Here is a 21,709-nt window from a genome sequence, read left to right on the forward strand (position 1 = left end):
CCGTTGAAGGGATCCACTAAAAGACCAGGAAGAGCTTCATGCTCAGCGTGAAATCTGCTTGAGATTCTCTCTCCCTCTCCCTCTGCCCCTTCTCCACTTGTGCATGTGCACATGCGCTTTCTCTCTCTCTTTCTCTCTCTAAAATAAATAAATAAATCTTAAAAAAGAGAAATCCACAATAAAGAATTTCTGATAAAAGAAATCCACAATAAAGTAAAGAATTTCTGATTTTTTACTTCCAAGTCCCAAAGATTAATATTTTCTTGAGAATTTAGAAACACTACAATGAATGAGGATTTAAAAGGGTAGTGAGAGTCGGTTTTGAAATTTTGCCTAGGGCCCATCTTATTCCTGGAGGAAAACTAATGGTCTCCAGGAGGCACAGGTTTCTACAGGGAAGCAAAGCTATTTGGTAAAAGTCACAGTCTATGGAAGCCACAGGGATTTGCTTTTGTTTGTCTTATCTCCATGTTCTCAATTTCACCTGGAAACATCATTTCACTTTTGTCTTGGCTTACAGGTCAGCTTATGTGCCTAAGGAGGCTTAAATGAATGTGGTACCTGAGGTGCTGTTTGGTCCAGAATCCAAGGTCTTTTAACTACTCTGTGGCCCAAAGCACTCAGCCAAATAGTAGGATCTGTACAAACTACATGTGTTCCAGCCCAGGCCATTTCATGTGGAACCAGATGTGATCAAACCATGTCATGTTCTCAGCAGTGATTGCTCTTTTGAGAAGAAATTATTCTATATCACCATATTAGAGACAATGGTGTCTATGCCAGATGCCCTCTGGTCCTGGGGGACTGGCAAGCAAAGAGAGGGCATGAATGAAATCTAGCAGGCCCATGCTTCACTTCTCATTTCAGTCTAACTCAAAATGGAAGCCTCTTTGGCTTCCACTACCAGGAAGCAAAGCTGTCCTTGGAAACCAGGACAAAGCTAGCAAAGAGCTCATGCCTCTTACACTTTAAGGAGTGTGATCGACAATGGTCAACCTCTGTTCCACTCACATTTTTGTATGTGGCCAGAGGAGGGGAGAATTAAAATTCTCATTCTGGACCAAACAGCACCTCTGATATAACGAGTAGTCTCTGAGCTGCTAATTAGGTATACAGGTAGATGCAGAAATAAAAGATGTACATCATATAGACATGGATGTTGTCTGTGGTGAAATAGGTGATGTTGATGTAGATATTGTAAATGCTGTGATGAGGCTGTCCATGACACAGAAGTAAATGCAGATGTAGCTGATATCTATATAAATATAGATGTACAGAGAGTAGCTGCCAATAGAAACGTAGATGGGATTGGCATAGCTGTAAACAAGGATGTAGTTGATGTGGATGATAGACTAGAATTTCTCAATGTCAGCACTATTGACATTTTGGGCTGAATAATTCTTTATTTTCAGGGGCTGTCCTGTGCATTGTAGGATGGTTAGCAGCATCTCTGGCCTCTACTCACTAGATTCCAGGGACACGCCTTTCCTGCCCGGAGTTGTGACAATCAGAAATGTTTCTGGATGTTGCCAGATGTCTCCTGGGGTACAAAGTTGTCCTGGTTGAGAACCACCGATTTAGACAATGTAGATGTAAATGTCAGGTAGACACTGATGTGGATGTGAGCATAGATGTAGACGATGCAGATGATGAACAAGAAAGTGTAGCTCTAGGTAATACAGATACAAACATAGATGTTGGTAAAGAATATGTAAACACAGATGGAGGAGATGATGTAAGAGGAGATGTAAATGCTATCGCTTTGAATATAGGTGTAGATGACATACGTGACATGGCTAATGCTGTTGGTATAAATGTAAGTTGTATGATCTGGGGAGAAAAATGCTGGTGTTGATGATGCTGATGACATAGATTAGGTATAACCAGAGTTCAGGTATATGAGATAGATATCTAGATAGATCAATATAAAAAGAATTTTCCCAATGTGAATTTAAGTTTTTTGAAGATGAGAATCATATCTATATATAATGATAGCTCCCAGAGCAATTTGGAGGTACTTATGAACAATCTATTGATTGTTTAATTAGTTCTACCCATTAAGAGGCAATAAAGTTATCTTTTATATTCAAGTATGTTTTCAATTAAGAAAACAGATTGTCTTCAGGAGAGTTTGTGGTTATTTAAAACTCCAAGTTATAAATAAAAGTATGTGGGTAGACATTTAAATACTCAAAACAGGGGCGCCTGGGTGGCTCAGATGGTTAAGCATCTGCCTTTGGCTCAGGTCATGATCCCAGGGTCCTGGGATCGAGTCCCGCATCGGGCTCCCTGCTCCTTGGGAGCCTGCTTCTCCCTCTGCCTCTCTCTCTCTCTCTCTCTCTCTCTGTCTCTCATGAATAAATAAATAAAATCTTTAAAAATAAATAAATAAATACTCAAAACATAGCCTGCATATATTTTCCCAACTTTTTGTTATGAAAATTTTCGAACATACAGAAGACTTGATAAAAATTTACAAATAAGACCTATATACCTACCACTTTGCCATTAACATTTACTCTACCATTAACATTTACTTTACTATATGTAAAGCATTTACTGTACATTTACTATACTATATACTTGTTTAACTCATGTCTATCCATCTGTCCATCCATCACTCCATCTTATTTGTTGATGCATTTCAAAGCAAGTCCTACATGTGTTTTTCACTGATTCCCTAGAAGACTAAATTCCCCCAAATACTACTTTTGACTCCCTATAATTACATATTGTCACCTTGCCTAGGATGGTCATAGGTCACCTGGGATGTTTTGCAGAATAAACCTTTGTAGAACTTAGGAGATCAAGACATTTGTTAAAAATTTGAAGCTGAAGTTCAAGCAAGGATAAACCCAGAGTTTATTAAGGAGAGACACTGAGAACAGGCAGGCTGTGGCATTTCTCCCACTTCTTTGGGGGAGTTTTCAGACCCTGGGCAAGCAGCATCCTGTCAGGAATGTTTTTTTAAGTGTGGTATAGCCTGAAGGCAGAGAAACTGTCCTGTGATCTATTAAGGTCCTTTTTGAGAGAGCCATCTGATTCTGAGGTCTCTCATTCTCCACTAAAGACTGATACTCAGATTGAAAAAAGAAAAAAAATCGATGATGAAAACCAGAAAGACATTAGACTTCAAGATATAGATAGCTTCATTAGTACAAGATCATATGACAAGCCTCAGGTGGTCTCTCAACTCATTCAGTAAAGCTTTTTTTTTTTTTTTAAGATATATGTATTTATTTATTTGAGAGGGAGAGAGAGAGTGAGCATGAGCGGGGGTAGGAGCAGAGGGGGAGAGAGAGAGAATCTCTCAAGCAGACTCTACGCTGAGCCTGCAGCTTGATGTGGGGCTTGACGTGGGGCTCGATCCCATGACCCTGAGATCATGACCTGAGTGGAAACCAAGAGGCAGATGCTTAACTGACTGAGCCACCCAGGTGCCCCTTCAGTAAATCTTGGTAGTATGTTCATACACCAGACAGCAACTGAGGAAATGTTTCTGCTTTCACGGAGGTCCTAGCCTTTCTCACAGACATTGCCAAGTTGTCAACTCACAGCTGGCTGACCCACAGTTTAAGCAAATGCTATTCATAGTCCTGAGGAACCTGACTTCTTCCCCTAAAAATGAGCAATACTATATTCTTTGGAATCACAGTTCTCTACCTACCCAAAACTCATTATGCTTAGCAAATCTGTAAATCTCTCCAAAACATCAAAGCTGACAAGAACCTGCTGAAAGTACGTTGGCTGTGGATGGCAGCATTTCCAAATATCCAATAAGACATTTACTGAATGGAAGGAAGTGTCAGTCTGTCAAGTTTATTGAGTTGTTACAGGGCTGTGGTCAGTCTGAGCTGCCAACATGTTACCAGGCTAGGCTAAAGAGGACTAGATGTGGGGTGATCCTATGACATGGGTGGAGAGCTACTGAATAGTAAACAGTGAAATTAGCAATCTGCACCAATCTGTACTGAGATTTGGTTTGGGGGTGGCACCTCCTACTTGATTCTGGGAAGGTTTCCTCTGGGCTTTGATGGGTGGGGAACAGAAGGTTTGTCCACAAGTCTGGAGGATGAGAGAACACAGAGTAGCAGATGCTGTAGATGCCCAGCCTGTATCTCCTTGGGCCTTGACATTGCATGTATAACCGACGTGACTTCCAATCACCAGATCTGCCTCTTTACCTGAGGGCTCTGTGCGGTGCCTGGGGTCCCCTCTGCCCATACACACAGCAGGCCAGACGTGCTGGAGTATGAGTGCCTCCCTGGGTGTGGCCTTTGACAAAAGACTGATGGGAGCTGGTGCTCACATGCCTTCGCTCTCTCACTCCTCGTGCAGGATAACTCTGAGGCTTACGTTCTGCCCTGGTGCCCCGAGTTCTGAAGGGGGATTGAGCTCCAGTTGCCCACAGGAGCAACTTGCTTAATGATGCACCTCCTATTGGTCTCCTTTTCTCCCATCTCAGCTCCCTGCTCTCCCACTCAAATACACTACTTGCACTTGAATTTGTGCCCCAGAGTCTGTTTCTGAGGCAACCTAAACTAAGCCACACAGGCAGTGAACAAATGCTCTGAAGGTCCCTCTGGCTCATTATTTTCCATCTTGTAAATCCGTGAAGGCAATCAGAACGCAGAGAAGACTGGGCCTGCCAAATTCTCTTACCTCAGCCCAGGAAACTCAAGGGCATCTTTTCCTAGTAACAGAGAAATTCTGTGCCTTTGGGAACAGCTGTCACGGTGTCAGCCCTGGCTTCACATTACTTAACCACACACACCACCTCCTCCCATTATGGAATTTGAGAGCCATCAGAAATACAATGAGGGAAGAGAGGCAGAATCCTGGCCATGGCAACAAATCTCCTATGGCCCCGTTCATCTCTGCCCCAGCCTGATCCATAGCAGCATGGAATACTTTCAAGAGCGAGTCCAGTCACTAATGGAACCCTTGGAGCAGAGGTTTTAATGGGCCTGGAAGACTCTGTGCTTACACTGAGCATCTGAGTGAAAGTCAAGGGGACAGATTGATCTTTGGTTTTCCCCCAGAGATTAGGCCAGGAGACAATCACTGAAACACCAAGACACAAAAGAAACTGTTAGCTCTTAAAGCCTTTGTAAACTCGGTGCTTAAGGGGTGCTGTTTAGGGGCGCCTGGGTGGCTCAGTCGGTTGAGTGGCCAACTCTTGATTTCAGCTCAGGTCATGATCTCAAAGTCCTGGGACTGAGCCCTGCCATCAGGATCTGCGCTCAGCGGTGGGGAGGGTGGGGGGGTCAGCTTGGGGATTCTCTCTCTCCCTCTCCCTCTGCCCCTCCCCCTGCTCGTGCTCTGCCCACCCCCTAAAATAAATACATAAATCTTTAAAAAAAAAAAAGTGCTATTCTGTTGATGTAATCCATTTTTGGGGTTGGGAAATACCTCCATATTTTGTTGAAATAAAGTTTCAACTTTATTTCAACTATATATCAACTATATATCAACAATATATATCAATATCAATGTATATCAATATATACAACTATATGTCAACAACTACTGTTGTCTATGTCTATACGCTAACAGAAGTTCAAGTGGAGAGATGGGCAGGTCATTTGCTGTTATGGGGAATGCTTAGCATCCTAATTCCCTTTTCTCTGTGATGTGGGAAATGGTGAGACGCAGGATTCACCCCCCTACTCTGGAAGGGAGCCAAACCAGATGGCCCTTTCCCTGACCCCCGGCTGCTAGAGGACAGCCACATGATCTAGCCTCAGCAAATCAGATGTTCCCACGCAGGACTTTATTTAGATGCAGGGACAGCTTAGAATTTAATGCAGCAGTGGCACCTAGGCTCCTGGCCCTAGCTGCAGTGGTATTCAACAGCCAGAGTCCAGTAGGGCTGGAGTTAGGAACATTCCAACCAGACTATCCCTGTAGCATGACCTCAGCTGCGTTCCTGCTGCCCAGCCTCCTTCGGATCCTGCCTGTTTTCAAAAACCTGATTATCCAGACTTCTGGTCAATTCCATTTGGCACCCATTCACCCTCTCCTAAAGTCAGCTAGAGTCCACTTTGGTTGTGTGCAGTGCAGAACTCTGACTGGCACAGAAAGTGACATCCCCCAGTTTACAGAGTCACCCTGGAGGTTGGACACCTGGGTTCTTGTCGGGGAGGGGGTCATCTAGATAACTAGACAAAGGGGTCTTTATCTCCCTCCCTGCAGAGCGCTTGATTGCATAATTGCTAAGTTTCCCTTACTGTTATGTAAGTATGTAAATTACTGTTCAAAGTCTATGATTCTACATGAAGTATTGGCCGGTGAAGACCCAAAGCTACTTGAGTTTCTGCATCCTTAGTGATAGAGAAAGGGTGTCTGGAAAAAGATGTCATTGTGTGAAGCCCACAGATAGATTTGGTCCAAATCAAATAATCAAAGAGTGTCTCAAGCCACTATACGTGTGCATAGATTCCCCAAAGGGGGGAATGTACCTGGTAAACACTGCTTTGGGCATGTCAAGGCCAAGAATATGCATGGTTCATTTAATAGTGTCCATAAGTGTCTGCTACATGAGTCGTCCCACTGGAGACAAAGAAAATCAGAGATCAGACAGTGAGAGTGACTGGCACTTTTATGTATGCAGTAATCTAAATAATTGTGTAGCCACAATAACAAGTCTGGGGAGTGGGAAATGTGGTCATAACATGCAGAGATCATGGATTTTTAGGGGGAGAGTAGAGATCACTCACTTTGAAGCGCTTCCCATGTTCACACTATAACAGATGCTGGAAAAACCCACTGGAAACATGATGAGTCAGGAAAACTTTTGCAGTTTAATGATAAACCAATTTATTTGGAGAGTAATTCCAGTTTTTACAGGGGAGCAGCTAGTGCAGATTGAAAGAGGTTTAAGAGATACAAATGCAATGGTAGATCCTTGTTTAAATCCTGATTCAAATAAAACAACTCTAAGAAGGCATTTTTGAGAAAATTGGGAAAAACTGAACATGGACTGAGTATCAGATAACATTAAGGAATTATGGATGATTATCTTCAGGTATTCATGGTCAGGTGGTGCTTTGTTTTGTTTTGTTCTGTTGAGTCCTTATCCATTAGCGATAGATGCTCCGTTCACAAGTGAAATAAAATAATGTCGTGGATTTGTTTTAAAATACTCTAGCATTGGGACCCCTGGGTGGCTCAGTCAGTTAAGCGTCTGCCTTTGGCTCAGGTCATGATCCCAGGGTCCTGGATGGAGTCCCAGATCCTGCTCCTTGCTCAGCAGGGAGCCTGCTTCTCCCTCTGCCTCTGCCTCTCCCCCTGCTTGTGCTTGCGCTCTTTCTCTGACAAATAAATAAATAAAATATTTTTTAAAATAATAAAATAAAATACGCTAGCATCATGGTAAGCGCTGTGAATTGTGTAAGACTGTTGAATCACAGATCTGTACCTCTGAAACAAATAATGCAATATGTGTTAAGAAAAAAAAAGAAAGAAGGGGAAGATGGCAGGAGGGGAAGAATGAAGGGGGGTAAATCAGAGGGGGAGATGAACCATGAGAGACGATGGACTCTGAAAAACAAACTGAGGGTTCTAGAGGGGAGGGGGGTGGGGGGATGGGTTAGCCTGGTGATGGGTATTAAAGAGGGCCCGTTCTGCATGGAGCACTGGGTGTTATGCATAAACAATGAATCATGGAACAGTACATGAAAAACTAATGTTGTAATGTATGGTGATTAACATAACAATAAAAAATTTAAAGAACAACAACAAAAAGATGTAATGAAAGGATACTAATTAGAAACATAAAAACATATATTAAAGTATAAATGTTACTGGTAAAAGTAATATATAATAAAATTCAGAATACTCTAATACTCTTTTTTTAACATTAAAAAAAAAAAAACACTCTAGCATCATACTCCTCAAAGTATGGCCTGTGGATCAATGCCTGTTTACAAATTGTGTGCTGTTGGTCTGTGATAAGTGCTGATATTAACAGTAAGGGTTTAGAAACTGTTATGACACTTTGCATTGTCGTGGCACCCAAGCAGGGATTAGTGTCTCATTGGCCAGGGAAGAGCCCAGTCTGGGTGTTGTTGAACTTGCACGGTGAGTTGCATGTGCTGTGAGCACGAGCTGTGTGCTGGAGTGGGCCAGGACGGAATGGACATTAGACAGAAATGCCCTTCACTGTTGACAGCTGAAGAAGCAACGCTTTAGCACACACACAGAAAGGCTGGGGGCAGGGGGGATTAATGAAAAAGAATGGCAGAAGGCTGGTGGCTGTTGAAGCTAGGTGATGCACAGAGCACAGTGCTCTCTACATTTGTGAAAGGTTGAAAATCTCCATCATTTGGTTTACTAAAAAGTTAAAAAGAAATCTAGTCTGTCAAGGGAAATATTTTAAATAGGTACATTTTCAGTTCATTTCATAGGTTTAAATCGACATATATAGCATATTTATAATAGGTGTGTGTTTCACATAAACTACTATAGAAATGACACACAGAATAATACATAGTTCACACAGGGATTAGGGTTCAGGTAAAACTTTATTTTACAGAAGTCGTGGGTAAACAAACAAAGTAATTTGCTGTGTCATGAGCTTGGTGAGCTTTTATTATATAATAAATTCTGATTCTATAATAAACTCCTTGAGGCCAAGGTTTCCTGTGAGATACCACTTCTGTGTCTCCACAGGACTCAACAGAGGGTACCGCAGAGTAAATGGTGCTTAATGAACACTGGCCGGTAGGCTAAACTCAGGAAATGAATTGCTCTGAACAGTAGTTTAATTCTCCATGCGGTAACGCCACACTGCTCAATCAATCTGAAAATCAATTTCCTGAATCCACCCTCATGGAGATTTGTTACAGAATGTTTGAGCCTGAGAGGGACTTGGAGCTTTGCTGATGTCCTCATTCTGCAGATGGAAATGAGGCCTGGAGGAGTTAGATGAGCCTCACTAGACATCCCGCTTGTTAATGGCAGCATTGTGCCTCTGCCGGCCCCAGTCGGACTCTTCCTTCTGCCATGATGTTTCCCAGGAGAGCCAAAGCCACCTCCTACTTTCCCCCATCCCTTACTCCTGGTTTGCAATTATATGGTTTCAGTTGCAGAAAAGAGAAAGAGTTGTCAAACTCCCTCTACCGGGAGGCTGAACAGAAGATGGGACCCCACAGAACGAGCTCATGTCATAATCGGTTTTTACCCAGGACTGGTCTGTGCCTGGCCTAAGATAAGCTCCCTAGCCTTTAGGAACTTTCCGTCTCTTTGGGGAAAGAAGATGTACACATGTTCATAGCTACAGGAAGGTTCTCCTTTGTAAGATTAGAGCATAAATGAGAGGTTGGGTAGAGAAGGGATGGGATGTTTTGGAGGCCATGGAGCTCAGGCATAAGGTTTGAGGACAGAAGAGGGAAGAACACAGATTAGAAGAGCATGGGTCTGGGTTTGTGCTTCACCCTGTTGGTGTTAAGGAGCTTGGGAAGTTTCTGGCAGGTGAGGGAAATGGTAGAATGGGATCTAGTACTGACTAGATTTAGGATGACCAACATGGTAGCAACAGTGTGTGGGAATGGCTGGAAGTAGGAACCTTAAGGAGGGCCTTGAGGAGATAAAAGCTCAGAGCAGGTAATGGCAGGAGGAAGAGAAAGAAGAAGCAGATGTAAGAATTTCAATTTTTAAGCAACCTTCCCTCCCCAGAAAAAAACCTCCAAAAAAACCAACACTAACTGCCAGGTGCTATTCTAAACACCATACAAATATGAACTCATTTGACCATCCTGAACTAGGTACGATGGTTACTTCTCTTTTACAGATGAGGAAACTGAGGCACAGTAAGAGCAAATAACATGCCCAGGGGCATATGCCAATAAATGATAGAGTCAAGATTCATACCCAGGCAGGGCCTCCCAGATCTCAGCTCTTAAGGACCACTGGCATGCTATAGTGGAATGTTTAGAAGCAGAAGTCATGATGAATCCAAATATTTTCAAGCCTGAGTGACTTAGCAAATGTTAATGCCATTGATGGATTACATATATCAAATGGGAGTATTATTAGCCTGTGGGAAAGAGGGTGCACTTGACTTTTTATACATTTTGTTTATGGTGACAAGAACACATCTGAGTAGAATGTCCCATGGGACATTAGAACTACAGGATGAGCTTGGGGAAGACACAGTTGCAAGTTTGTTTGTTTGTTTGTTTGTTTCTTTCTTTCTTTCTTTCTTTCTACCCTTGAAAATTGTTGTGCCACTTTCTTCTGGCCTCCATGATTTCAAAAGAGAAATCTGCTGTCTTTCGAATTGGTGTTTGCCTATAACTAAGACATGCATCATTTCTCTCTGGTTGCTCTTAAGATTTTTTCTTTAGTTTCCAGAAGTTTAATTATGCTGTGTTTTGATGAGGATTTCTTTAGATTTATCCTAGTTCAGATTCATATTAGCTCTTGAGTCTGTAGGTTTTTTCACCAAATGGAAGTTTTCAGCCATTATTTCTTTGAATATTTGTTAAGCCCCACAATCTTTCTTGTCTCCTGGGATTCTGATGATATCAATGTCAATATCTTTTGTTACTGTGCCACAGATTCCTTTTCTTCCCCCACTCCCTGTTCTCTTGTTTGTCAGATCGAGTACATTTGATTGAACTGTTCTCAATTAAGCGATTCCATCTTCTGTCATCTCCACTCTACCACTGAACCCATCCAATGAGGGTTTTTTTTTCTTTTTTAATTTTGGTAGCTCTGCTTTTCAGTTCTATAATTTACACTTGGTTCTTTTTTGTAACTTCCATTTCTTTGATGAGGTTTTATATTTCTTCATATGTTTCAAGGGATTTCATAATTACTTGCTGAAACCATTTTATGGTAACTGCTTTAAAATTTCTGCCAGATAGTTCCAACATCTGATTCATCTCACTATTGGTGTCAGTTGACTATCTTTTCTCACTCACATTGTGATTTTCCTGGTTCTTGGTATGACAAGTGATTTTTTTTTTTACTGTATCCTGGGCATTTTGCAAATTATGTTAGGAGACTCTTAATCTTATATAAATCTTCTATTTTAGTAGGCAGCCACCCTGTTTGGGCTTTGGATTTTTTTCTTAAGGTTTACTTTTGTAGTCTATAGTTTCAGTGACCGTTTTCTGAGCCCTTGCAATGCTGTTTTGGTCTACTTTGTTCTGGTTTTGCTTAAGCTCCCACTGGATCCCTGCGTGCGATGCCTACATGGATATCATTGGGCAGATACAGGGGGATGCCCTAGATCACCATCTGCCATTGCATGGAGACCTGGGAGACACCAGGCCGGCTGGCACGACTAGCACACATGAATGTATCTACATTGTTCACTTTTTATTCTAGTTTTTTTATGATTTTATCTTTTTACTTTTTATTTTTAATCCATCTAAAATTCATTTTGATATCAAGAGTGAGGTGAAGAATACTCTTCTCCCCCCGTTGGGGAGCCAGTTACTCTAAAACCATCTGCTAAAAATTCCACCTTCTCCTTACAAATTTGAAATGCTACCTTCATCAAATTCTCAATTTACATGTGCATTTATATCTATAGGCCAAACTCTTTTTCTTGGATTTGTCTACTTTTGTCGCTGCTTGAGTTACTGTAGAGTTAAAAATGTTTTCATATTTGACAAGGCTAGTCCCTTCTCTTTAATTTGCTGACTGTGTTTTGCTTTTTAAAAGGATTTGCGACATGGCTGCAGGGCAAAGACAGGCAAAGGAAGATGTGGCTTGACCTGATAGAAGTTTCTTGCAGTGTTCCAGGAGAGAGATGGTGGAACTATCAGGTCAGATAGATTATCTATCCCATTGTCTTCCAGATTTCAGTCATTTTCTGGTATACCAGCCTGTGTAATTTTTGACATATCTATATGTTGTCTGCACTGTTAACTTTTTCGCTAATTCAATTCACTTTTTAAAAAAAAGATTATTTATTTAGAGAGCGTGCAAGGGGGCAGGTAGGGGAAGAGGGAGAGGGATAGAGAATCTCAAGCAGACTCTGCTGAACACAGAGCCCAACACAGGGCTCGATATTACCGCCCTGAGATCAAGACCTGAGCTGAAATCAGGAGTCAGATGCTTAACCGACTGAGACACCCAGACCCCCTAATTCGGTTCACTTTTAAATTTTAAATATTTATATTAGGCTTATCCTACATGCTATCTGTAAAAGCACAGATTGGATGCAGTAGTTATATATTTTTCTAACATATTACACCGAAGAGATAACAATGAAAATAAACATTGTTTTTCCATGTGGTGCCTACAGTATACTGTCAGCAGCTTGAGAAACAAAGGGTCTGAGCAAACCCATCTCATCTCCAGATGAAAATCCTCACTCAGAAGGGAGCCACCTAGGTTGGCTGGTGATCTCTGTCACTTAAGCTGGATGCTGGGTGCACAGATGGGTTCAGTTTGTGAAAATCAGCAAGAGGTTCACTTAGAAAAACTTTTCTGTGTGATAGGTGTAATTCAATGAAAAATTTTAAAAGTATCTCCGTATTGTTTTGTGCTAATGGCTAGTACTAAGATCTGTGGCATGTACTCACATAGGTCATGCAAAGCAATGACTAATGAAGTGAGTAGCCGCCATACAAACGTAAAACACTGGTAACAATTTCTCTTCTTCAGAGTTGTGATGTTCCTGCAAGCAAATCCACCCTCATGGAGACTGCTGGAAAAGGCCACAGAGGATATCACAGGCCAGTCAGAATGTTCACGGGATGATAAGACGTTGGTGAAGTGATCTGTAGGGCAGAAACGGACAATAATGCCAAAGGCCAGAGCCTTAATATCCTTATCTCTTAGTCTTTATTAAAGGTAAACAGAGATAAATGGAAAATGCCATCTGAACCTCATGAAAATCAAATTAGAGAGCGAGATTGCAGGGAATCAAATTGTACTGATCTGTCACAAGCACTTACTCAGATATAAGCAAACACACGGCACACTTTTTTTTCTTTTTTTTCTTCTTCTTCTTCTTTTTTTTTTAACCCTAAGGTGATTCTGGCTTTTAGACTTCTAAATTCTTTGGTCTCAGAGTCTGCCTCTTGCTGAGCACCCTCAGCACCCAGAATAAAAAAGGTTACAAAATCACTGATACTAGAATCTCTCTGCCAAACAGAAGTAGCTTCCATCTTCTGTTCTTTACGAACAGTAGAAAATAATCCAGTCTCCTCCTGTTAGTGGCCATGGAAACTAATCTCCAATATTTCTTTCAGTGACTGAATAATACTAAAAACCACAGCATTCTTCAGAGTCATCCATTAACTGGCTCCACACTAAAAAACAATAGAACTACCGGACCTTAAAATTCAACCTGCACATGTTCCATGATGAGTCCCACCGGTTTCCCGATTATTTGGGGGCCAGTTGAATAGGAGAAGCCCCTGGGGAGAGAGTCACATGATTGCTTGTCAGAGAAAAACCTGGAGTCTTGTTTCCTCAAGTATCTCTGAAAGACCTACTCCTTTCCTATTTCCTACCATTTGGGTCTCCTTCCAGTGGTGTTTCTGCACTTCAGTGTGAAACACTGTTTCTTACCTCTGATTGTCTCAGAACTGGAAGCCTCAGTATGGAATTGGTGACCTTTAGAAGTCTCCTCTCTCCAGCCGAGCGTTCCTAAGAGACCTGCCTGAGAGGGCTCCCTCATTCTTCATGGACACTTGGAAGCCGATCTGTTTGCAAAATCTGCTTTCTGGCAAGCTTCTGGAGTATTAGGCCAATCAAATTTCACCTCCAGTTTCTCAGACTCTAACTGCACAGGGTTGCCAGCTTCTCGGTTTCCCCCAAAAGAAAAATGGACTTCCTTCCATCAATGTCATGTATGGGAAGGGCTGTCAAGGCAGGGATTAGCAGGAGGCCTCCAGTGACAGTTTCAGAGAGCTTGGTGCCAGGTGATGTCATTCTACCCCCTGAGTCTCGAACGGGGGTTCAGGACACGGCCGTGGAGTAGAGCACCTGCCGGCGCAAGCCCGGGCCAGCTATTTAAAACCACGAAGCAAGGACAGGACAGGGGTGAGGGGCCAACTGTTCCGAGGGTGCAGAGGGTGCTGGTACCAGGCAGGCAGAAGGCAACAATGACAGGGAGGAATCCACTTGGGCAAAGGATTCCTTTTTCTCTTCCTCCACAGACGGCCAAGGCCGTACCTCATCAGCCTGGCGTGGCCTGATGGAGCTTACACAGACTTTGGTAGGTGGTGCACATTTGTTTTCTTCACACCTTTCACACTGGCAATCTGGTGGAGACAAAGAACCTTTCTTTCTTTCTTTTTTTTTTTTTTTTTTTTAATTTGCGAATCTTAGCTCTTATTTTGGAGGGTCCAAATGTTCCTTCCACGCCCTGTTAGTATTATAAAACAGGGAATTCTGGCTTTGGAGAGGCAAGGGTATGATTAATATGTGATGCATCTTAAACTGTATTTAAATCTTTATATTATTTTGGGAAATACATTCTCAACCACATGGTCACAGTTTTACTACTTGGTAGGATTCTTATACTTGATTCGGCACAGAGCTTTAAATCCTTCAAAAGACTCATCTAATGAAAAAGCCTGTTCTCTTAGGTTGGGTTCTCCCAGAAGCAGACTTTGAGTCAAGGATTCAGGTACAAGAGCTTTATTAAGGAAAGGCTCCCAGGAGACACCAGTAGGTGAACGGGGAGAAGGAGGAGAGGGAGACAGAAGAAGCTGAGCAAGGTGTGATTTCGCGGGAAGGTTCAGTCTTGGCCTGAGCCAGAGGGGAGTTCTGGAGAGGTAATTATGCCTCAGAACATGTCTTTCCTTCCTTGGGACAAGGAAGCTGTGCTTTTGGATTTCCCAACCAGTCAGTTGCTGGCCTTAAGTCAAAGGGAGTGGTAGGGTGGGGTGGGGTGGGAGGTAGTGTGGACACAGCGGCTATCAGGCCCACAAACACGGCTGGCTCTCCATGTGGGCTGACCTGGCTCAGGTATCAGCTCACAGGGGGCTGGACCCACAGGGCTGGCCAGAGAGGCCCGAAGGGATGTGGGTGGGGCCCTGACAGTGTGAGCCACAGGGCCATCCTCCACACTGCCTGTTCCTACCACCGGGGGCTACTTAGAGGTCTTTCATCACATTCTGCTGCAAAAGGAAACGAATGATGTCTTTTGAAAGTCCCGGGGTGGGCTTTTCATCATCCAGAGACACACCTCCTTCTCCCTGTGGGTAGAAGTGGGTGTCCTTGGAATGCCTCTGTAAGACGGAGCAGCCGTCCCGGTTGAAGATGACCTGGGCCATCTGAAAACTGCGAAGGGCGTACTTTTGGTTCTCCTGGCCCTTCAGTTCGTTGATTTTCTGAGACAGGCACTGGCAGACCGATGTGGAGAGTGGATTTCTAGCGGCTGGCTGGGGATGGCCAAACATTTCATAGAATCTATCCAGGGATTTCCGAAGCCCATCATCCTCTGCCTTGGTCTCCGTCTGGCCCTTCACACCAGGGTCAAGCCAGAAGTTCTCAGAGGTCCAGGAATCATTTTGTTCAGTATTTAGGTGACTGGTGTCTGCAAGAGAGAACACATTCCAATACTCGAACACATATTCAAAAAAGCCAAAAGCAGATGATGTCTCTTCAATTCACCACACCTACTGCTTTCGGGTGACTGGTAATGGGCAGGATTAGCTGATTCCAGAATTGATTCCCACCATCCTGGGGTTATGCCACTTGTTTGCTCAAAACAAGAACATCTTATTTGCATGTTTCAGGAGTTCTTCATCTATGGTCTTTGCATAGAGGTTCAGGGTAGCTGTGAATTTGGATGGGGAAAAAATCGTATCTTTATTTTCACTAACCTCTACCAGAAATTAAGCATTTCCTTCCATAATAAATGTAGGCAACAAACCTATTAGCAGCAGTACCTATGACTTTGCAGAAGATGTTTTTAAATATCATTTATGCCTATCACTATGCTATGGACTGAGGTGTGGCCCTCCAAAATTCATATGTTGAAGCCCTAATCCCTAATGTGACTGTATTTGGAGATGGGGCTTTTAGGAGGTTATTAGGGTTAAATGAAATTGTAAGGGTGGAAGCCAAATCTGATAGGAGTGGTGGCTTTATAAAAAGAGGACGAGATCTCTCTTTCTCTCTCTGTCCACGTGCAGGGACTGAGGGAGGACCATGAGAGGGCACAATGAGAAGGTGGCCTTCTCGAAGCCAGGAAGCCCTTCCCAGAACCCAGCCATACCGGCACTGTGATCTCAGACTTCCGGTCTCTAGAACTCTGAGAAAATAAATTTCTGTTGTTTAGGCCACCCAGTCTATGGTATTTTGTTATGGCGACCCAAGGAGACTAAATTACCACAGTTATTAGATGCCTGATACTAGATCTTATTATTTAAGCATTAATTTACAAAGCATATATTGGAGACTCTTAACTATAGGGAACAAACTGAGGGTTGCCGGAGGGGAGGTGGGTGGGGAGATGAGGTAACTGGGTGATGGGCATTAAGGAGGGCACGTGATGTAAGGAGAGCACTGGGTGTTAAATGCAAGTGATGAATCACTAGATTCTACCCCCGAAACTAATAATACAAATGCAGTTAAGACCCCTAATGTAGACAGTGCTGGGCATTTACACAGTTCAGATATTGTCTTTCTCTATTCCCTACAGTAATCCTATAGACTCTTTGTCTCTCAATTAAAATTACCACCTTTGTGTTTTTAAAAGAGTAACAAATAAACTAAGTGACTTAATAATAGACAATACGAAGCCAGAATTGGAGCCAAACCCTAGTCCCTGATCTCACTTTCTATACCTCCCTGGGAACCCTAATTCTTAACACGGGAATCTCTCAACTCTTCTGTAACAAAGGACTTTCCTCTCAATGTGTTCTAGGAAAGATCCCACACATATAACTTGCAGAATTCCTTATGCACCAACCAGTTTTATTCTTTATAACTTTATACTTTAAATCAAAATATTATATTTTCTTTTTCTGCTCTGATAGAAGCTTTACTAAATTACTAGCTTGAGTTCCACATACACGCCTCTCACCCCCACTAACTCAATTAGTAGCTATCATAAAAATATTTGCACTGCTAATGATGAAGAAAATTGTGTGATACAGTGGATGGTTTTAGAAAAGGAGAAGGGATTTGGGGTTTTGCCTCTAGTTTCGCTCCCAGCTAGACAGCATACTACCTTGCTGAGCTTTGGCTTTCTCATCTACAAGAGTTTCAGTAAATGTTTGAGGACTTCCGCGGTAAGACAAGGAACAGAGAAGTAGATAAGCCAAAGCATCCAAGGATATGGACACATGTGGTATGAGACACACGTAGGCCCACACATGGACAGACATTCACTGGCCCACCATATAAGAAGCCCAACAACAAAGCACTTAGCCACCTTGAAGAATGGCTGATTCCAGGGTGGTTACAGGAAAGTACACCATGAGACTGGTATTTTATTGTTCTAGAATGGTCAAATACTGATGCGGGCTTGTCAAGGGGGAGTAGAGGCCAGCTCAAAAGGGATCACCTGGCCACATCTGGAACAACTTGAGCATCAAAATAAAATGATAGTAACAGATGACAGACCATTTATTAAAACAGAAAACCATGAATCCATAAAATAATTGAAAGTTTGCCGAGGAACAGGATAGTTGCAGTCTCAGAGTACTTCCCCCTAAAATACTTATTAGTCACAAATGGAAAAAGAATAACTGGCACATATCACCTCAATCGAGTGACCTAAGTGAGGGACCAATCGAAATCCTGTTGCCACGTGACCAGATGCAACAGGAAGACCCTGAGCCACTTCTCTGATAGTCCTGCCAAAGCAGGACCTGAACCCAATTAGGAGGAAGTGGCAGACAAAACCAAATTGAGGGACATTCAGCAAAAGGACTGGCCTATACTCTTCAGACGTGCCAAGGTCATGAGAATCCACAGAAGAGTGAGCAAGGCTGTTCCACACTGAAGGGCACCAGAAAGACATGACAACTAAACACAGCACATGATTTTCACCTGGATCTTTTTACTATAAAGAACATTCCCAGGATCGACTGAATGGGAGCTGAGGATTAGATGGTAATAATGTACCCCGCTAAACTTCCTGATTTTGAGAGTTTCACTGGGTTATGGAAGAGAATGTCCTTGTTCATAGGAAAATCAGGGGTGGTGGGCATCAGGCCGGCAACTTACTCTCAAATAATTCGTGGGGAAAAAAAAAGTTCTTTGTATTGTACTTGCAAGTTTTCTATGAGTTTGGGATTCTCTCAAGAAAAATAATGAAAACAAACCTTTGGAGGAATAATTGTTAAAACTTCATTTGGTAGCCTACTTTAATATTAACACAAACAAACAAACAAACAAAAGCCTTAGCCCAGGGCTTGGCAAACAGTCCTTATCTAATAAATGGTAGTGGCTATTACAGAGCCAAGGGGAGAGGGGAGCGGGCAAGGGGTCCCACAATGGCAGGATGAGCTGTCCCTTCCCACCTTCTTCCCCAAAGATGATCTGGTCCTGGGAACATAAGGCAGGAAGACAGGGGCTGAGAAGGGTCAATGGGGAGAGTGGAAGAGAAGGAAGACCCTCAGCAGTGACACTGAGAAAGCTGGGGAGTTCCTCAAACTGCTACCTGAGGCAGCCATTGACCCAGAACCCTCCCAGTAGCACAGCATGTACTTGTTAAGGAACTGGTCAATAACTGATTTGAACCCCATGGCCTAAAAACTGGGCTTGTCTCCTCCGTTTTTCATGTAAATATCAAGCAGATTGCAACTCATTTTCAAAGAAACCCTCCTTCCCCTTTCCAGAAGAACAATGACAACATGGGTTGAGTTATTTACTACATCAGTTCTTTTGAACACCGTCCTCAGTCCTCAGTCGTTGACTTCCTTTTAAAACTTGCTTTACTACCAACAACAAAGCTATCTCTCTAATCATGTGGCTGTTGGCAGCCTTTCGGATATCTGGGATTTCTTTGCCAGCAAATAGAGTTAATTGCTTTTCTTTTCCTGATGCGCCTACATATGGACAGCATGGCGATCTTGGATAACTCAGTTCCTGCATCCTCACAGCTAAGTTCAAACTGCACCTTATTCTTATATTTACATAGCCCAGATCTGTAGGTCTCTCAACTTGGGACAGTAACGTCTACTCTAGGGAGAGTCTGGGGATGTTTGTGTGTCAGTGATTGGAAAATGCTACTTGTATTTAGTGAGTAGGGTCAAGGATGTAAAAATCCTATAAGGCACAGATCAATCCCATCCAACACAGAATCATCCTCCCCAAAATGCCAATAATGCCTCTTACCCCTTGAAAGGAACAGTGGCTCAAAGGATGGATTCTGGAAAGAGTAGGAAATGAATGCTGAATCCCACTGTGTTGTAATATATTGCTTTGCCTTGCTCCCAGGCACCTTTGCGGTTGATCCCTGCACAGCGCCTTTCTTGCTGGTACCCATTTGTACCATGCATTCCTCCCTTTTCAGACCTTGAGACCATTTTATTTTTCTCAGCAAGGGCCCCAGTCCCAATGATTTTGGCATTATCTAAATTGAATGGAATTTTCCTTTTTTTTTTTAAGATTTTATTTATTTATTTGACAGAGAGAGACACAGCGAGGGAGGGAACACAAGCAGGGGGGAGTGGGAGAGGGAGAAGCAGGCTCCCCACCAAGCAGGGAGCCCGACGCGGGGATCCCAGGACCCTGGGATCATGATCTGAGCCGAAGGCAGACGCTTAATGACTGAGCCACCCAGGCACCCCTGGAATTTCCCTTTTTATCGCAATTTGCTTCCAACATGAATAGAATTTCTTTAGGAATTGACAAGAAGAAAGGGAGGATGGTGCTGGGTATGGCCATGGTTTTGCATGCATTGTTTCAAGGTCACCTATCTACCAGAGCATCCGTTTGTTAAATTTTCCTTCAACCGGAGAGAAAACGGCTAACATACAGATGTTTGGGACTCTTACAAACCTAAAAGTATTTTTACATCTTTTGGAGTTATAGATGATAGTTTGTTCAGTAATGCCAGGCAATCAATTAGCATGGAGGATTTGAGATTAATGGTTGCATTCTGTGAGGCGCCATTAGCCGGTAGAAACCCAGATGTTTAATGGGGGTTTCTTCTAGAGAATCTTCCATGGCTACGTCTGTGGTTGATAAGTACGCAGCAGGATTTTATCTCTGTGAAACATTTTAGTTTTCAACTTTAACACGTTTTTCCTAAATGGATTTGATATTTAGAATTCTGTCTCCCTCATGCATCAGCCTCAATAGCCGCCCACTCCACCTTATTTGTTCAGACTTTGTTTTACTCGCAACTGCTAATTGGGAGGATCTGTGGTTTCAAGGCTGCACAGAGCCGAAAGACATCAAAGACTTAATAAAAGAAGAGACTTATCAGGATTTAAGAAAAGAAGGAATTGTGGCTCATACAGTCTCCTTTTATGTTACTCAAAGGGAACGGCTGCCCCCTTTCTCAGGGGGGTGCATGGCACACTCCTATGTGTGGCCCCACTGCTTTGGTTCATCTGTTGGAGGCTCCTTGGGTTCTGTGTGGCTCCAAGTCGTGGGTGTGAGAAGAACAAGGTGAGTGGGGAGGGGGCATATCCTGGTCATCAGTGGTCACAGATTAACACAATTTGGATGCACTGACGCCTCTCCTTTATGAGAGCAGTCAGACTTCCGAGGCCCCACAGGCTCTCTACATGGGTGACACTATTGTTTTTAATATATTAAGGGCTACTGCCCAAGGATCTGGAGCCCCACTCTGCAGGCCGCATCTCCCTGCCCAGATCTTTTGCTCCTTCCTACCCTCTTCTGTTCCTCTCACCCTTGCCACTCCACTCCATAACCTGCAGAGGAAAAGAGGAGGGAACAGCATCACTAGGTGAACAAGATTAAGTCCTATACCTCCAGCCCCACACGCTGCGTGAAAATCTGAGTGGAGCAACACCTCTGCATCATTGCCTTGAGAAATCTGGCTCCCTTTTCAGAACCTCTGCAGCTGCTGTTCCTCTGTGTGGAACACGTTTTCTCCACATTTCTGCATGGTTGGTTCTTTCATGTCCTCAGGTCTCGGTTCAGATGTCATCTTCTCAGTGAGGGCTCCTGTATCAGTCAGGATGGGCTGGGTTATGTTACGTAACAAGCAAGTGCCAATTCTCAGGGGCTTAAACAACAAAGGATCATTTCTCACTACTTACAGCCCCGTCTCATACCGGTAGATCTGTGTCATGCTTGCCCTTTACCCGGGAACCCAGACCAACGGGGCAGCTACCACCTCAACATTGCTTAGTGACGGTGGCAGAGGGAAAAGAGCCCAGGGGAGCAGGCAGTGACTGGGAAAGCCCTGTCACGTCTGTTCACAAATCACTGGCCAATGTCAATTCATATGGCCAAGCCTGATTTTAAGAGGATGAGGGTGAAAAATTCTTCTGTAGGGGGAGGCAGAGAGTATTGGTGACCAATCATTCTGTATGAGCCACAATTCCTTCTTTCCTTAAATCCTGATAATTCTCTTCTTTTATTAAGTCTTTGATTTCTTTTGGCTCTGTGCAGCCTTGAAGCCACAGATCCTCCCCATGTGTGCCTTCCCTGAGCACATTATTTAAAATGACCTTTCCCTCACTCCTCTAGGCCCTGACTGTCCCTCTATCCCTTCTCTGCCTTGTATTTCTATATAAACATAGTAGCATCTAATAATGTATGATTTATTGTCTGTCTTCCCCAGCTTATGGCATTTGTTTCC

The 21,709-nt window shown here is 43.1% G+C and overlaps 1 protein-coding gene across 4 annotated transcripts in view; it reads right to left on the reverse strand.

The window, feature by feature from the left end:
- Window positions 1-12,035: 12,035 nt before the first annotated feature.
- The window catches only part of SHLD1 (shieldin complex subunit 1), an 89,032-nt gene continuing 79,358 nt past the window's right edge, over window positions 12,036-21,709 (reverse strand). For 2 of the 4 annotated variants that reach the window (XM_027622766.2, XM_027622765.2), the window contains exon 3: window positions 12,036-15,511. In XM_027622766.2, coding sequence (XP_027478567.1) covers window positions 15,069-15,511 — 443 coding nt within the window. In that variant the 3' untranslated portion in view covers window positions 12,036-15,068. The remainder of the gene's footprint in view (window positions 15,512-21,709) is intronic. The other 2 variants (XR_003524748.2, XM_027622764.2) reach the window with 2 other exon arrangements.

Source organism: Zalophus californianus, chromosome 8 (genome assembly GCF_009762305.2).
Source record: "Zalophus californianus isolate mZalCal1 chromosome 8, mZalCal1.pri.v2, whole genome shotgun sequence".
NCBI classification, from domain to species: Eukaryota; Metazoa; Chordata; class Mammalia; order Carnivora; family Otariidae; genus Zalophus; species Zalophus californianus.